The 18,177-nt window shown below is 38.7% G+C and overlaps 1 protein-coding gene across 4 annotated transcripts; it reads right to left on the bottom strand.

Moving 5' to 3' along the window:
* Nucleotides 1-1,521: 1,521 nt before the first annotated feature.
* Nucleotides 1,522-13,436, bottom strand: ING4 (inhibitor of growth family member 4). 4 transcript variants are annotated; one of them, XM_070935353.1, is made up of 8 exons: nucleotides 13,363-13,436; nucleotides 12,101-12,172; nucleotides 11,782-11,948; nucleotides 11,490-11,604; nucleotides 8,627-8,735; nucleotides 8,046-8,193; nucleotides 3,107-3,168; nucleotides 1,522-2,226 (listed from the first exon to the last, which is right to left on the bottom strand). In XM_070935353.1, exons 1-8 carry the CDS (start codon nucleotides 13,397-13,399, stop codon nucleotides 2,187-2,189), a joined length of 750 nt encoding a protein of 249 aa, XP_070791454.1. In that variant the 5' UTR covers nucleotides 13,400-13,436; the 3' UTR covers nucleotides 1,522-2,186. The 4 variants fall into 4 exon arrangements, with proteins under 4 accessions (XP_070791454.1, XP_070791456.1, XP_070791452.1 ...); XM_070935355.1 differs by having other exon boundaries at nucleotides 8,046-8,190; XM_070935351.1 differs by lacking the exon at nucleotides 13,363-13,436 and adding an exon at nucleotides 13,178-13,356.
* Between the last annotated feature and the right edge of the window lie 4,741 nt (nucleotides 13,437-18,177).

Here is an 18,177-nt window from a genome sequence, read left to right as displayed (position 1 = left end):
TTTTTGTGAAATGAATGGAAATTCCACAAGATGCACTCGATTCATTTGAGAAAAACTTGTCTATTATTATACCTCATGTTAATGCTAAGGATGCAATGCAATATTGATTTATCAGGTATTAAGTTTTCTTAAAATCAGCAGAATGAGAAAGTTGAAGGCATAAAGCTCCAAAGGAATGTACTGTAGAAAACACCCATAATGTTTAAAAACAATAGACTGAATCATTGGGAGTTTCATACTTTGCTGCAAGATAATCCAGTTCTGGAAGATTGTCTTTTATTAGATCTTCTATGTTTACCTTTGGGAGGCACCTGAATTGAAATGGGAGACTGCAAGTTCTAGTCCTGCTACAGGGTCAAATCCTACTCAGTGACCTTATGCCTATCACTCTCTTAGAAGTAAGGACAAGCCACTTCCAAAATCTTGACAAGAACTCTGCAGGGACCTGTCCTAGGCAGTTGCCAGAAATCAAGACTGACTTCCCCCACCCCATCCCAAAAGGTATGCATTTAAGTAGGAAATTGATTAAACAACATCAGTTCAGTGCTAAGTAGGGAATTTATGTATTGATTTAATGGATTTATAGGGCTACTGAACTCAAATACTATGATCTCAAAGCAACGTTGGATCTATTAATGTGCAAGTGAAGTGTTACATAAAACTATATAATCAGGTACAAATTCAGTCAGCATTTGTAGTAGGCTAGGATCAGGGTGCAAATTCAAGACACCTTCATCTATAGAAAATCACTAGGAAGCATTTGCCATGTTTCTCAGTGTTCTCTCATAGTATTATTGTGGAGATAAAACCAGAACAGAGAATTATAGATAGTATGCATCACTTCAAGGTCCTATAATAAAACTCCATTTTCCTTTCCATCAATACCAGTAATCGCTGAATATATTTTGATAGCCCACTTATCACTCAGTTCTGATAAGATTTTAGCTATCATTTGTCCTCTCTCAATTGCTCCTATCTTCAGTATTGATGGCTATAGAATTTTTAACCATAGATAGAGACCCCATAATTCCTTTCATTTTAGTTTCATCTAGTGCCTCGCTTCTCTTTTAGATACCCAACAAAAATATTCTCCCACAATCCCTAGGAACTTCTTGTAATGTAAATCCTGCTGTTTTACTTACAGTTATGTTGCATTTTTAGTAAAAGTTGTATACTAACAATATTGAGTTTCTTAAAATAAATGATGAAATGTCGATATCTGACTCATTGGTATGGATGGAAGCAAAATATATAATATATTCAGGCAGTTCTTTCAAGTATAAAAGTCATTTAGCTCAATCTTATTAAATATCCTACTTATTCATCCAGTTTACTACTTACTTTTTCCCTTCCACTAATTGCTCCTTCTTTTATTCTAGCACCCTTTCCATGTTGGGAGAAACAATTTAATACCCTGAAGTGCTTAAATGGCAAACTGATATTTTGAAGTAGAAGAATTAGCAGCTGATAATTAGATCAATCACGCGATCGTCCACTCAAAAGTGAAAATCACTCATGACATATATTGAACTGGTTTTATTTAATGCATATTTTACAATATGGGGTTTCCCCCTAAAACAAGCACCACCAAGAAAAGACTGGAGTCTGGTTGGCTTCCATTACAAAATCCATGAAATATTTCGGACAGGGAAAAAAAATAATAATCACGTTTTAATATTTTTCCCATGAAGAAAAATGGGTCACTTTCCAGTTGCCTCTGTATAGCTCCCTCCCTTTAAAAAATGGAATGTTGTAGTAGTGGAGAAGGAAGGGAGAATAAAAAGCCTGTCTTCTTAAATTAGATACTGCATGAAAGGTTGACCTGGTGGCCCCTCCTCTGGAACACCAATTAGGAAGTCTGGAAGGAAAACTGCAGTTTCTTCAATCAGATATTCCCCCACCAAGAAATCTTTGTTCCTTTAAGCTGATGCAGGTTTTAAAACCTATGCAGGGAAAAGGGCTGTAGGACAACGACTGACTTCATCTTCCTCTCAAGGACAAGCAGTGAGTGTTTCAGTACACACAGGAACCATCAATGGATACAAGCCATTCACAAGTAGCTCTGCTCACCCAGAGTGGGGACCCCTACCTAACGAAGCCCCAGGAACTGGGAGAAGAGTGCTGAACCCCAACTGCAGAGCAGGGTATTTTGGAAACAGTATCTGGACCTTGGAAGATGATAAAATTTATTTTTTCTTCCTTTCTTGGGAACAGCGAGGACAGAACCTGTATCAAGAAGAAAAGGCAAAGCAATAATTGGGGGATCAACGCTATCCAAGAAAAAAATACACAGAACTGATTAAGAAGCTGATATTACTGCAAGCAAAAAAAATCTAATATTTTAAGGTATTATTTTGACACTATCACTTTTAAATATTTTGTACCACTCTCAAATATCTATACAAATAGTGTATGTATAAATAATCATACCACTAACCACATAGAATTCAAATTCTGAATAATACTGTTGAAGCTTTTTCAACATGTGGTCATGCAGGAGTTGGGTTCCAAATGCTCAATAGAGAAGATTCATTTCATTTATAAATGAAATTGGATGCTGAAATTGTGGCCTTGATACGCCAAATTGAATTTCTCCAATGATGATAACTTTTCCAAGAGATCTTTGTCACTTGCTGGAAGGTACTAAAACAATTTTTTTCTTCATTTATAGGACAAGATCCTTAGGAGTCTGAGAAATCACTAATGGGACTAATAGGAGAAATCTGAGGATGAACTGTGCGTTCTAAAATCCTGACAATAATAATGCATGGCCAAACGGAGATATCATAATTAATATTTTAATTAAGTTCAAAAGCCGGTAGTTTTTAATGCAATGTTACTTCTGGCTTCCTGGTTTATTTCCTTATCCATGGGAATGGAATACATAAACCTTATTAAACTGAGATTTGATTAAATGTCGCAACTCTATTAAGCTCCTATAAATATTAAACAGACTTTGGTATAGGAATAAAACATAGGAATGATGTTTTATTCCTACTGTTGATTCTTTGAAAAAATCCTCCTCTATCAGGGACCAAAATTTGATATCCCAACATTTCAGAAATCCTACAAAGAAAACCAGGGATTAGAGAGTATAGTTACTTACCATTTCCCTCTTGGCTTTGTTGTCAAGCCGACACAAGCAAAATGGAACCATTCAATGGAGCACTAGTAAAGGATACAAATCACACAGAGATGAATCAGTATTCTTCTGGCAACTGGTCATGATCTAATTCTATTTCAAAACATGGCTCTAATGCAAAACCTCTTTCTTGACCACTTATGTAGTTTTGATACACTATTATAAGAGGATGGAACAAAGTGGCCTGCAGCTATTTAGACAGTGGTAAAAAGTTATTTATTTAGCTATTTAATTTTTATTTTGCCTTTATTATTTTTACAAATAACATAGTGCGGTGGACATATCCAACTCATCTTCTTTCTCCTATTTTCCCCACAACAATCACCCTGTGAGATGAATTGGACTGAAAGTGACTGATCCAAAGTCATCCATTTGGCAAACTCAGGATCTCCCACTTTGTAGGCTGGTCCTTAACTACTAGAACAAATTGGCTCTCTGTGTGAGGGTATGGGGCAGACTGGATAAATGCTTCAGGCTGCTGAACTTTGGTAGAAAAATGTAGAGCACAGATGAATGACTAAGTGCCCAGGATAGCATCTGGTCCTTTAAGCGCTTTCCTGAATGCCCACTGACCATAAATTCTAAAAACTTACAGCATGGTTTCTGCAGTTTAGATTGCACAAATGTAAATTTAAACTCTTTCCTAGAAGAAGCTTAATACTTTTCTAAAAACTCTGAATGTCTTCTGCAATCTGGTCAATCAATCAGTAAATCAATCAAAAGTTGTCAAAAGTTAATTACAATCAAAGACCAATACAATTAAAAATACTCAAGGAATATCTTCCACAAGCCATTAAATAATCCAAAACAGAAAACAGTATGCTCTCCACTGCGTTTGTGGTACAGTCATGCCTCTTTTGCAATATTGCCCATGCAATAGTTCTCTCCCTCAACCATCAGAAACATGCCCAGCATCCACTCTCCTTAGTCTAAAGGAAAGGTTTATAAACTGTGGGCACACTTGTGCATAACTGTTTCATTAAGTGCCACCTCCATCTATAGCTTCCTTAATGAGAGGGGTGAGGAGGTGAAATATTGATAGAAGAGCTATTGAAATATATACAGATATTTGAATGTAGTGAAATACATTCCAGGGATACTTTTAATGGCTTCAGATAGAATGAATTCAAGTGAAAGTATTTCTTAAAACAGTGCATTTGCCCAATACAGAACTGCAGAAAAGAAAAAGTAATATTTTGGAGGTGCAAAAAGCTCAGGCTTGGCAAGGAAACAAGACTCCTGAAGCAAAGGACTCACTTTCTAAACAAAGTACCTAGCACCGTGATGGCGAACCTATGGCACGCATGCAGTGGGCACGCGAGCTTAGCTCTGCAAGCTGATTTTCGGGTCTTCTGGGCCCACCAGAAGTAGGGAAACAGGCTGTTTCCTGCCTCTGGAGGGCCTGGGGATGGGTGGGTGGGGAAAGCCCGTTTTTCTTTCTCACCTGGCTCCAGGGCCTCTCTAGGAGTCTGGGGGGGCGAAAACGGTCTTCCCCACACTCCCAGAAGTCCTCTGGAAGCCGAAAATGGCCCATTTAGCAACTTTTGGTGGGACCGGAATTTGTCAAAACGGCCATTTTCAGCCTCCGGAGGACCTCTGGGGGGGGGGGGGGGAGGCAATTTTCGCCCTCCCCAAACTCCTAGAAAGGCCCTGGAGGCTGGAGACAGCAAAAAACGGGCCTTCTGGTCCCACCAGAAGTTGTTAAACGGGCCGTTTTCAGCCTCCGGAGGACCTCCGGGTGGGTGGGTGGGGAAGGCCGTTTTCGCCCTCCCCAAACTCCTAGAGAGACCCTGGAGCCAGGTGAGAAAGAAAAACGGGCCTACTGGGCCATCACATGCCAGGGGTGGGGGGAGGTCACACATGCATGTGTGAGGGCATGGCGTATAAAATTATGGGTGTGGGCAGTGGTGGGATTCAATTTTTTTAACAACTGGTTCTGTGGGCGTGGCTTAGCTGGGGGCATGGCTAGCTGGTCATGTGACTGGGTGGGCGTGGCTAGCTAGTCATGTGACAGGGTGGGCATGGCTATGTGCATAGGGACTACTCAGATGGCTGGAAAAAGTCATTTCTGACTGGTCCTCGCACTTTTGACTGGTCCTCACAATTATGACCATCCTCACGTTTCTGCCCATTGCAGCATTCTTAACAACCGTGTCAGTCATTTCACAACTAGTTCTCTTCACCACAGTGAGAAGATAGGGCGCAAAACATAAAATGTGAGGACAGTCATAAGTGCAAGGATTGGTCAAAAATGAGGACCTGTCAAAAATAACTTTTTCAGCCCTCTGAGTAGTCCCTATGCACATAGGGACTACCCAGAGGGCTGAAAAAAATGGTTTCTGACCGGTCCTCGCACTTTTGACCTGTCATCATTTATGCCCATTGTAGCATTCTTAATTAAATTAATTAAATAAAAATGACCTGCTGGAGCAGTCGGAGGCAGTCCAAGGCAGGTGTTCGGGCTGGCTGCAGGGCAAAGTGATACAACTGGGGTAGGTAGGCCGCCCAGATAGGGGCCCAGGTAGGAGGCGGGTGCAGGCCTACAGGGCTGGCTGCAAGGTGAAGCAATGGGATGGGGTAGGTCAGGGGTCTGCAACCTTAAACATTCAACCTAAGCACCCAGTCATTTCTTAATTACCTGGGAATATGCACCTTCTCATATAGTCAATGGGACTTGCTTCGAATAAATATCTGTTGTGAATAGTTCTGTTGTAGAACTGACACATGTGAGATTGCAATATCATACTGGACTGATAGTGGAATCTTTCTTTAGACTAGTGCCTATATAATATTTTAAATTCAGGAGATTGATTTAAGAGCTACAGAGTCAGCTGTGCATTGATCAGGTAGCCTGTTGGGTACTTCCCTAATACCCAACATAAATAATCTAAAATGGCTACTCCACCTAATGATTGTTAGTACTGTTACTATATATGTTTACTTGGTTGTGGTCCTGTGCTCATTTTAAGCTCACATTGAACCCAGAAGGGGAAAAAACTGGAATGTACATGATTTCAGAAAATAAGCATTCCTTGTTGGTTGTAAAGAAACTTCCTGACAGTGTGAACCAATATAGGTGCAGAAATATTTCAGTCATAATTTCACATATAAAATAGCCATTTGTGTAATACAACCTGCATATTGTTCAAAACAGTCATTAGTATTATGTCAATGTAAAGCCTATGCATGTTTACTTGGCAGTAAGGCTACTCTCTTTCAATGAGAATTACTCCTAATAGATACACATGATTGCAGGCAGACAGCTAGCTTCGTTATTTAATAGGCTGTAAGTAAAATTTCTACATTAACAAAATTTATACCTAAACAGAATATAGGAGCAAAAAATCATAGCAATAATCTGAGCTATGCTTTTCTTCTTTAAATGGAAGTACTACCCATTTTAACCAGACATTAAGACTCCCCCCCCTCTTTTGCTTGAAACTTTCAGGGTGGGAGGGAAAAACCAAATAAAAACAGAAAGGAGGCAAGGACAGAAAATGGAAACAGGAGGCATTTTTCAGCTGCTTTCTGGGACTGAAAAGTTGAGGGGACCCAAGGAAGCAGCATCCAGCCGGGATTAAGAAGACCCCCGCTCCCACCCCCCACCATCCCACGCTGCCTTCTGTTTTTCTCCCTGCCCCCGCTCTTCTCTCTCCCGGGAAGAAGGGGACTAACCTTAAAAAAAAAAAGAAAACTCTGCTGCTGAGCAAGGAAAGCAGTAGCTGGGATGGATATTGCTACGGAGTTAAAACAATGAAAAAATTGCCCTTCCCCTGTTCCTACCCTCCCTCTTTTTCCCTCTTTTTCTCCCCTTTCTTTTGGCACCGGAGCCAAAGTGGTTTCTTTTGCTGCCTGCGAGCTGCTGGCTGCCTCTAATCTGCAGTTTACTCGTGAGAAAGTTTACTCATGAACATAGTTCTCTTTTGTTTGTGAAGTCCCCCTCTTTTTCCCCCCGCCCAGCTGGAGAAAGACAGGAGAGGGCTGCTGCTGCCCCTATCAGTCCCAGTGCAGCGGCTGCATGCAACGCCACTGACCGACAGGGAGGGGAGCAAAGCAAAGTTTGCCGAGCTCCCCCCCATCCCCTGCCCCCCCAAATTGCGCCCCACTGCGAGCCGCGCATTTTACCGGAGAGTGGCAGTTCTGGGTCATCTCTCAGCCATTGAGTTCAGGGAGTGCGAGGCAATTAACTTCTCGCACTCAGGAGAAGTTTTCCTTTACTTTGCAAGGTTTTTCCCTGCACACAACGGCTGAGAGACGACCTGGAGCTGACAGTCTGGGCTCTGCCAGGCGAACAGCAAAGCGAGTAAGCCAGTGATCTGCTGGCTTCCTGTAATCTGCAGTTTACTCGTGAGCCAGCAATTTAACAAACAGTTCGGTGTGCTGTGAGGCCAATAAATTACAAAAAAACCACTGAACCGTTTGTTAAATTGTTGGCTCACTTGCCCCGCCCCCCCATTATTTATCGGCAATAAATAGTGGTGCGGAGGGGCGGGGCGAGCCAGCAATTTAACAAACGGTTCGGCCGAACCCCCTAGAACCGGCAGAATCCCACCACTGGGTGTGGGCATGCGTGTGCATGACCCCACAACCCCCTCCTCCTGGCACACGATGCCAAAAAGGTTAGCCATCACTGACCTAGCATATAATAATAATCCTAATCCAAGGGTTTTCCCAGGGGTTAACTTTTAAAAATGAACAAATGTGGAAAACAAGTGGAAGACTAATTTAGCAATTTAAGAAGATCATATATGCAAATGTGCCACCCTGCCAATTTGTTAAGATCCTAACAAAAGGTTCCAACATGATTTCTATTAAAAAGTATTAAGGCCATTTATGTCCTTCATTATGTCTTATTTGCTTAGCTCCCCTCATTTCCCATCCTCTATTAGCAAGACTCTCTTACGTCAGGGTTGTCACAACCAATCATCTCCCCATAGGAGACCTGGTGGCAGAGGCAGTAGGTGGGCTCATTGGGATCCACAGGCATATCCAACACATCAGAAGGGTGGACATTTCCAAAAGTCACAGAAGGCATCCCATATTCTGTGCTGCTTTAAATGAAAAAAGTTGAGTTAGCAAGACTTTTTTTTTATATGTCCCTAGGAGAATTCCCTCCAATCTATATCAAATAAGCCACTTATTATTATAAATGATTGGTCTCAGGTTTAGCACCTGAGAGTGCTAACGACAGATGGCTGCAAAGAATATAAATCCTTCCATTCCCCACCAGTCAGAACTGAAGAAGTTTCTTGAATGAGAAGTGAAATGTTTTCAAACAAAAAACCAAGAAAGCCCAGCCCGGCCTTTTGGAAAAAGCACCTTTTACAACTTGCCTCGTAGGAACTTTATCTTCTCAAATTTAGGGAAAGCATGAGCAGAACAAATGTGCTGGAAATGGAGTAGACTTATCTAGGGAAGATCAAGCACCACCTACTAGTACATAAACTAGTGGCCTAAGTCTGCTGCTTCTTCCCACCCACTCACGTGCGGACTAATTTCAGCTTCTTCTGGGCTGTTTTTGGTGTTTCTTCATCAGAGTTTTTTCCCTTGGAACGAGCACGAGCAGCTTTCTTTTCTTTTTGGGCACGGCCTTCTGTATGGATAATATAAAAAGAAAAGTACAAGTAAAATATCTCTGTATAGACTGAAATGTTTCAACTAATAAACCAATTAATTGTACAATACACAACTTCCAGTATTCCACCTTTGCTTATGTTCTACCTCTGACCCAGTTCCATTTTGATTGAGTTCATTCAAGAATTTGGACAATGATTATGTCAAAATAAATAAATAATTCAAAGTCCATAATGTCAACTACTATATAATTTTGATATTCTTAAATTATTCTTCGTTTCTCTTTGTAAAAGTCATGTTGATCTTTTTATTCATAAAGCATGTTCTATTGCTCATTTGTTTCAAAATCTAGCATTGATATTTTGTAATATTTTCTGATTTGTCTGAGAGAAGATCTAATAAACACCTTGTTCTCCCACAATCTACTCTCTTAAGCTCTGAATCCTAAAACTGCTTACCAATCTTCTAATAAGAAATTTACATTTATGTTAAAATATTTTAATATGTATTTTCCATCAAGATGCTAATTTGCAAACTAATCCTGTTTTTATTGTTATTAACTACATATGCCCAGCTGCTGCCCAAGACCTTCAAAAAGTTATGTACTTCTAATGCAGCATCCTTCTCAGTTAAGGTACACTTGCAGGAAGAAGGTATTAGGAAAAAAAACAGAAACTGTAGTACAAAACGTATGCAATTTATCTAAACAGTATAGCTTTGGAATAAGCAATTAATCTTCTACAGTATTTGTTACAGGAAAAATATGCTATTTTGGAGAACTTAATTTGTTCATTTTGTTGATTCATAAATTAAATGTCTAGTAGAATATATTCATGTTTTCTTGACCTTTTAAACTGCCCAAGCAATTAGTCTTTTCCCTTAGAGTTAGTCTGGTGGAGTAGTTAAGGTGCTAGCCTAGAAACCAGGAGACCATGAGGAAGATGGGCAGTTGAGAAATGTGAAAAATAAATGGCAGAATATCAATTTAATAAAAATAGAGTTACTGTTCATATTCTTTGCCTGCATATTTCCACAGACAACTAAGAAATTATTTTATGGCTTTCAACTATACTACAATTATACTCAAATACAATTTTGAGTATATAATAAACAGAAAAAGGCTTGTTTATCATGCTAATCTAGTCTCTAAAACTGCATTTCAAAATTAATTCATTACTGGGTAATCCCCAAATATTCCAAAATAATGTGTATCCAACATAACATTTTTTCTAATACAAAGAACTAAGCAATAGATGCGACTTAGTACTTAAGAAATCAAATAGCTATAAATAAATTTCAATGCATTTTTCTTTTATGATTATGCGTATTAATTTCAAGTGGCTTTCAAAGTCAAATTTATTCCCATTGTCTCATTTCTGTAATAAGATAACAATAATAAGGCTAACAATTATAAGTCAAGGTTAACTCCTTGTAACTGCCTTCTCCCTAGGATGTTTTCCAACAATCCAGTCTAAGCAACATTCCTGAAACTTTCAGTGGTTCCACATCAAAGAAGTAGTCAGGTCCAACCCTGCCTATTTATTGAGCCACATTTGTGTACTGCCTATTCTTGTAACTTGTAACTTACAATATACAAAATTACAACACGCATAAAAACTCAATATAAAAGCAACTAATAAACAAAACAATAAGGTATTGTTCGTAAGAGACATGGCTACCCTTAAAAAGATTTTCAAGCCTGAATGCCCACTGAAAGAGAACTATCTTAACCACTTTGCTAAAAGCCATAAGGGGAGGGGCACATCTGACCTCCAGGGGCATGCTGTTCCAGAGGGAGGGGCTGCTCCTGAGAATGTGCTTCTCTGAGTCCCTGATCTCTTTCGGGGTGGGCACCTGAAGCATTCTCTCCCTGCTAGACTGCGTAGGGTGAACAGATTCTACCTGGAAAAGACAGTCCCAACAGAAATGAGAGGCCAAGCCATATAGGGTTTTATAGGTAATCACCAACATCTTAAATTGGCCCAGAAGCAATTCCTACAACATGTGGTTTATTCTGCTGAATCAACTAACACCAGTGAGCAAGCGGGTGACCACATTATGTATGATCTAAGGCTTCAGAGTAATCTAGGATAATCCCCTATAAAGCGAATTGCTGTAGTCTGACTGAGAGATGAATTACTGTCTTCTGCATCTCCTGATCCAAGAAAGAGTGCCACTAGTAGATCTGCCAAAGCTGGAAGAAGAGTCTCCTGACCATAGCTTTCAACTACAATTCCAGTAGGAATTACTTATCTTCCAAGGTCAGGGCTGTTACCCTATTTCAATCTTATTTTCATGATGATATCTAAATATTTTCTCAAAATTGGCTCATATTTAAACCAACAGTATTGCTTAAGAGTATAGCTATTAAATGTCAAGACTGGCACCAGGGAGACTCATGTTCAAGTCCATCCTCAGCCACAGAAGCTCACTGAAAGTTAGCCCTTGGAGGCTGGTCCAGGCAAGAAATAGTTTGGAATCTAATTGGAACTGCACTTTATTGCAAAGACTATAGGAACAGAATCTTGAAAACCTGCAATGTTTTCCCTTTCTCCCTCTTGTATCAAAGAGAGAAATTTGGTTGCACCTTTTCGGAGTAACAAATTTTATTAACAGAAGCAAGCTTTCATGAGCTGCAACTTTTATCAGGTGGAGTCAGGTTAAACTTCTAATATTCTCCTTATTTATCTTTTACAGTATTTTTCTCCTATACATTCAAATCCAATTGTAAAAGGTATTTCTCCCCTGCCCCCCACATCTCTGCAGAACTCACTCTTTTTCCCTTTGCTAGATGAGCTGTCATAATCACTTGATTCAATCTGTTTCTCTTTTAAGTCAGCTTCAAACCGGGCAAGATCCGTATCCAACCTTCGGATGTGCTTATCTACCTGTAAACATAATAGGAGTGCAAGAATATTATTTGAGATGAGGGTCAATTCATCAGCACGATGGAGATTCTACAAATAAAAGAAAGAAGCTGGTTACACTAGTAACTGAAAATGAATAAGTGAATGAAATCCAATGAATGAATCTTTATAACATTGTCTTCTTGCTGTATCTCATACCATTTCATATGTCTGCATAGCCAATTGTACTTTGTCATCACCAAATTCTTTGCACTTCCCATAGGCCTCCTGGATTTGTTTGAGAAGACCCACTTTCTCTTCTGAAGACAGAGTCCGTGCATTGCTGATATATTCTGTAGCCAGTTTATCAATCTCTGATTTAAGATCTAGAAGAAGCAAAAAAGTAGTGTGATGAAGACTATTTTACATAAATTCCACAGTAACAGAAATGGACATTAAAATTAACTTTAAAAAAATGTGTGACACACAATTACTCCAAATTAATTGCTGTCTTCCACGCATCCTATCTCTTATTCACCTTCTGTTCGTTGGTCTAGATCTCGCATAAGCTGAAAGTTTCTCTGCAGTTCAAAAGGCAAATTCTCAATACCTAAAAAGGAGGAACCCAAAAACAGGAAAGATGATCAGCCAAGGGGGAAAATAACATTGTGCTATTTTCTTTAACACATTAACACATGAGCACCCATACTAATGGGTGTGCGTAGGTCAATAGAAAATGAATTGTCAGATATTTAATTTTATATTCAAATATCAGCATGAGCAAACACAGAAATGATTATCTGCATCTTAAATGCCATGAGACACAAATTTCTCACTAAACATATCGCACAAAGAGTTCTGGCCAATCCTAGCTGTGACTAGTATATATTTGCTTATATGTATATGAATACTAGCTCAATTAGGTTTTCTGCCATTTATCACAGAGGGATTAGTCAGCTGAAGCAAAAATTAAAAAAAAAAATGTTTACAGCAAAGTCTCTTTTATGGTACATTTGTTTCACTGATGCAGGAATATCTGTTTTACTCCCCAAACTCTTTTGTAAATGACCAGCATACTGTCTGCATCTCTTAAAATGTGCTTTCTTCTAACGTATCCTTTAGGTAATTCTACCTCTTTCCTTAAAAGGTTTTAGCCTTCAAAGTACATGTATTTAAGGTACAACAATTATCACTGCTTGGAGTCCACTGGAGCTGGGCAGCTAATAAATTCAAATAAACGAATCATAGATCTGCTCTGCATAGGTACACCCATATAGGCTGAATGTTGCTTTTAAAATGAGGGAGGCATGCAATTCCATCCCTTAGAACCGGATTACACTACAATATATCTTAAAGTTGAGCCAAACTGAACAAAGAGATTGAATAATTGCCTGCAAATCTTTCGGCTGCTCTTGGAAAGCTCCATTTCAGCATCTAAGGTGGATCAGAGACAATATCAAGAGTGTCCCTACCACCCTCTTCCCTCATCACACCTTTCCCAGGAATAACGCCCCCGACTAAAAGGGCGCGGCACCGCCTTTTCCCTTAGAACCGCGGGTAACTACGAGAGGCGGGAAGACACTCATTAGGGGTTTCCAGATCATGCTTCACCCACCGGGCAACCATGATGAGCCGAAGCGCCCTCCTGAACAGGTTCTCTCCGCTGCTGAACCTATGAATGGCCCGAACATGCAAAGAAGAGTCCCCTTGACCTCATGCGCCCACCCAGCGACACGAAATCGAGACGTCTGCCGGCATTTCGCGGCCTCCCTCCCGGCCGAATCCCACGCCCGGTCTTACTATCCAGGTAGTGCTCCAGGTACATCCCAGCCGCCATTTTGGGTTCCAGCCAACCGCCCAGGCGCGTCTCTTGGCCCCGCCCAACCCCGGCATTATTTCCGCCCTGAGTGAAAGCGACTTCCGTTCTGCGGCAGAGTCGCTTTCGCCTGCGTGCCGGGTGGTTGCCGCTTCTTAATCCTGTTTGTAGAGGCGGTTGCCCTGCCTTTTTTTTAACCTACAGTAAATACATGTGCCCCACCCTTTTTTTTTAAACCTTTTTTTTTTAACCTTAAACGAATACCTTTTTTAAAAAACTAAAACAAGTACATTTTCGGACTGGGCGCTCTGAATAGCAGAATAACAGAGTTGGAAGGGATCTTGGAGATGATCTAGTAGTCCAACTCCCTGCTTAAGCAGGAGACCCCACATACCACTCCAGAGGAGTGGCTGCCAGTTTCTTCTTAAAGGCCTCCAATGACGGAGCGCCCACGACTTCTGAAGACAAGCTGTTCCACTGGTTAATTGTTCTCACTGTTACGATGGTTCTTAGTTCTAGGTTGCTTCTCTCCTTCATTAGCTTCCATCCATTGCTTCTTGGCCTGCTTTCAGATGCTTTGGAAAATAGGTTGAGCCCCTCTTTATGGCAACCCCTTAGATATCAGAACACTACTATCATGTCATCCCTAGTTCTCCTCACTGGATTAGACATACCCAATTCCTGCAACTGTTTTTCATAGGTTTTAGCCTCCAGCCCCCTAATCATCTTTGTTGCTCTTCATAGCACTCTTTCCAGAGTCTCAATATCTTCTTTATTAATATGGTAAACAAAACTGGATGCAGCATTCCAGGTATGGTCTTACTTTATAAAGCGGTACTAATACTTCATGTGATCTTGATTCTATCTTTCTGTTAATGCAACCTAGGATTGCATTGGCTTTTTTGAATGCTGCCACACACTGCTGGCTCATAAGAGATTATCCACTAGGTCTCCAAGATCCCTCTCGCAGTTACTGCTATTGAGCCAGGTTTTGCCTACTCTGTACCTGTAAATTTGGTTTTTTCTTACCTAAATGTAAAACCTTACTTTTCTCTACAGTGAATTTAATTTTGTTAGATAGGACCTAGTGGTCAAATCTATTGAGATCCATCTGGAGTGTTGGCTAGTCCTGCCAGTTTAGCGTTGTCTGAAAATTTAAGTTCCCTTTCTATTCTGTCATTCAAAGTGCTCTTTTCTTACCGTTGATTCTTTTTAGAAAGAAGACATGTTTCACAGAAGCTCGGAGGTAGTCACTTTGAAGTGTCTCCATTTTTCAAAATGAAGGAGAATTTGGGAATTTTACAGTCAATTTCATCAGATGCATTGAAGAGGAATGGCGACAGTGAATAATGTATAGAATCTATAGTATTCTAGACTGAGTTGTGCCTTCATTCCAGAAATCCAGTTGATACCTGGTTTACTCACAGAACTTTGGGAATTTTAGTGAAATCACTTTTTTTAAAAAAATCACATGCAAACAAAGAACGAAGCAAATCCACAAAAGCATAAAGTGCTACTACATCAAAAAGCTGATCCTACAGTTAAGTTCATATTTATTCTCAGCCCTTTAAGATAATCCCCTCGAGGTATTGTACAACGGTGTAGTCTAGAAATAGAAATGCAATAAAAATTATTTGAAAACAATCACATTGCTAGGATTTTTCCTACAGGGCAAGATTTCTTTGAGCAAGAAGAAAAAAAGGAAACTAAGTTTGTACATAGTTCAAACATATTTTGATTTATTAAACAAATACAAAAATGTAAATTGAATCACTGACAAAAGCAAAGGCAACTGAAAAGGAAAATAAAAATTATGTATGGAAATAGAATCGTAAGTGACCTTGAAAAAGTTGTAAGCATGCTTATACAGTATTTCTTTCCAAAGAGATAACTATACAAAGGCAAAATCATTGGCAACAGTTCTTGAAATTGCAGGATTTTTTAGAGATCCTAATTGTATTGATTTTTTCTGTTAGAGCAATTTGCGACTTAAGTTTATGTTTATACTTCTGAACCATGTATTTCAGATTTCTTGCCATAAAAAAACTGGTGGCTAATAGAAATTAACTAAATTTCTTGTATTGCAAAGATTTGTTTGTTTTAGGAAAAATTAACAAAACTAACATTTATTTGTTTTAATGCAGGTGTGTCCAACCTGTGGCCCACAGGCTGCATGCAACACTGACAACAATAGAGTCCCACAAGATCATATAAAAAATTAAGGAAGTTTGTTATTTATTACATTAACTATATTATATGTTTTATGTGGCACAAGACAATTCCTCTTCACTCAGTGGAGCCCAGCCATGCTAAAGTGTTGGATACCCATGTTTTAATGTTTTATCTTGTTTTTATTACCACATAGAGTCACCTCTAGGTAAGATGGGTGGAATATAGGTTTAAATAAATAATTCATTGTGACATATTATTGGATGATGTTCACCTGTTGGAAACATAGAAAGTCAATAGCTGAATAATTGATCCTGTCCTTTTAGTTTTTTGTTTGTTTTTGTTTTCTTTAGAATTTTTTATTTTTTATTTATTAATTTTATTTATTAATTAATTTTTGTCGGATGTTAGACATATGTTTATACTGATGGTTAACCTACTATATTGATGATTAACCATATGTTTATACTGATGATCAACTTGGAGGTTGATTCCAAGCTTCCACTACTCATGCTTCCAAAAATATATATATATATCCAAAATGTCTAAATGGACTTTGCTGTCAAAATGGATATCTATAACTTTAGAATTTTGTCAAACCTGTCTAGAAAAGTTACAGCTTATATGTGGAATAGAGTGCCATCTGTTGATTAACTTCAGAAGCAAATCTAGATGACTCAGTGAAATAAATTTAAAAACCATTTTAAACTACAGAGTACCACACTGAGAATCTCTGAATTCATATTCCAAATAACCATTATAGGACTATCAAAAAAAAATCTGTTGTGCTATAAGAGTTTTAAAAACCTATGAAATTCCCATCTTAAATGAAGGCTATTGGTAATCTTGTTAATGAATTTAATGGGGAAGATTGATTTATGTAAATAGTTTACAAAAGAATGATTGAACTTAGATCCAGTTGGAACTTATGGCTTATATAAAACATATTCAGCAGTTAATAGGTTTACTGGAGCCCATTATCCTACCATTGTTTTATGGTGGGCATGTACATGTACATTGCACATGTATTTTGTACTAAAATATATCCTTATGCTTAAAAAGAGGATAACCAAAGAAAAAGTTCATGACCTTTAAAATTGTTTCTATTTTTTCCAGCCTTTTAAGTATTCAGGATAGTTTTGAAGTAAAAAAAACATTAAATTTCTGCCACGTTAATTCAATTGGTACCCATGGAACAGTTGATTTCCTAATTAAATGATATTTTTAGTTTATATGTATCAAATAATTTCAAGTTGGGTACATCTCAAGCGCCATTATGCTTTGTATTGTATAATTTGTTTATTCCCATGTTTTTTATAGTTATTCATAGTTGCAAAATATGAAATCAGACAATGGACAAAGATTTGAAAGATTTAAGGAAGAAACTGAATCCGTACTAAGCTGTCTGATGTCAAAATGACAACGTGCATCATAAGGTCATCATGCAAAGCAACCAACCTAGAACTTGCATGATGATATCTGATATAAGTATGTAAGTTGTATCATTTCCATCATGTTATAACCCATGTTGTCATTGCTTCTCCCATACCTTTTCCTGAAGATTTCCCTATTTCACCACAAAGCAATGTTAATGTATGATTTTGCAGTAACTTAGAGTAGAAAGTCATAATTACAATTCTGTTGTTTCTAAGTACAGTACTCATTTTAACCGGGCTACTGGCAAAAAGAAAATGCTTGTTCAAATATAGAGAGAGGCAAGCTATTCAAAGCCTTGTAAAACTGATTACTCCATGGAACTGAAATTCGCAAGCACTATTAGGTGAGAGCCAGTTCAAACTTAGACACAATGCTGAGGAAATTGTGTCTTCTTCACTGTGAGTTATATTGTGTGTGTGAGGGGGGAGTGCGGTGCACTGAGGGAGCTCAACTAATCTCATTGTACGTATGTTGTGCATACGTACAATCTTTGGCTTGTAGATATTGGTATTTGCTTATTTGTTTTGAGGAACAAAAGTTTGAAAGACAGGAACAGAAAAGGAATATTGTGGTTAAAGACCTCCATCCTCTAGCACTAAAAGAAAAGACATCTGAAGTACAAGTGAAGGAGAAATCTGACATATGAATCTTTATAGAATGAATCTTTACTGAGAATGCAAATCAAGAAGTTTATTCTGATCCAGTATGCTTCCTTAAATCCAAATTGATGATAACATGTTCCAAGCTATCTATTTCTGGAGCAAAATACACTGGCATTAAATGTTGGATGGTGAAAGGCAAAATTTCCCATATAGTGGGGAAAATAAAGGAAGTTCCACTTTCCGGTAGTAAGTTGCAAACAGAGGAATAGAAGAGATCAAGAATATGTATTGATCCTATGAAAATAAGAAAGCCACAATATGTGCAACTCTATTATTCTGCTATCCTTCCTTCCTTCTCCATCTCTGGAGGTTTTTAAGAAGAGATTTGACAAACATTTGTCAGGAATGGTCTTGGGTCTCCTGCTTGAGCAGAGGGTTGGACTAGAAGACCTCAAAGGTCCCTTCCAACTCTGTCATTCTGTTAAACAACATGCAGGTACCTGACAGTTTTAGACTTGTTCCAGCATAAAATTAGCATAGTGGATTACTCTGAAAGCCACTTACCATATCACGTGGTAATTTTGCGTACTG

This window comes from Pituophis catenifer, unplaced genomic scaffold (genome assembly GCF_029215685.1).
Source record: "Pituophis catenifer annectens isolate HBS135680 unplaced genomic scaffold, rPitCat1.0.hap2 SCAF_2, whole genome shotgun sequence".
NCBI classification, from domain to species: domain Eukaryota; kingdom Metazoa; phylum Chordata; class Lepidosauria; order Squamata; family Colubridae; genus Pituophis; species Pituophis catenifer.
The sequence above is the reverse complement of the archived record's forward strand: the minus strand, read 5'-3'. Positions and strand labels throughout refer to the sequence as shown.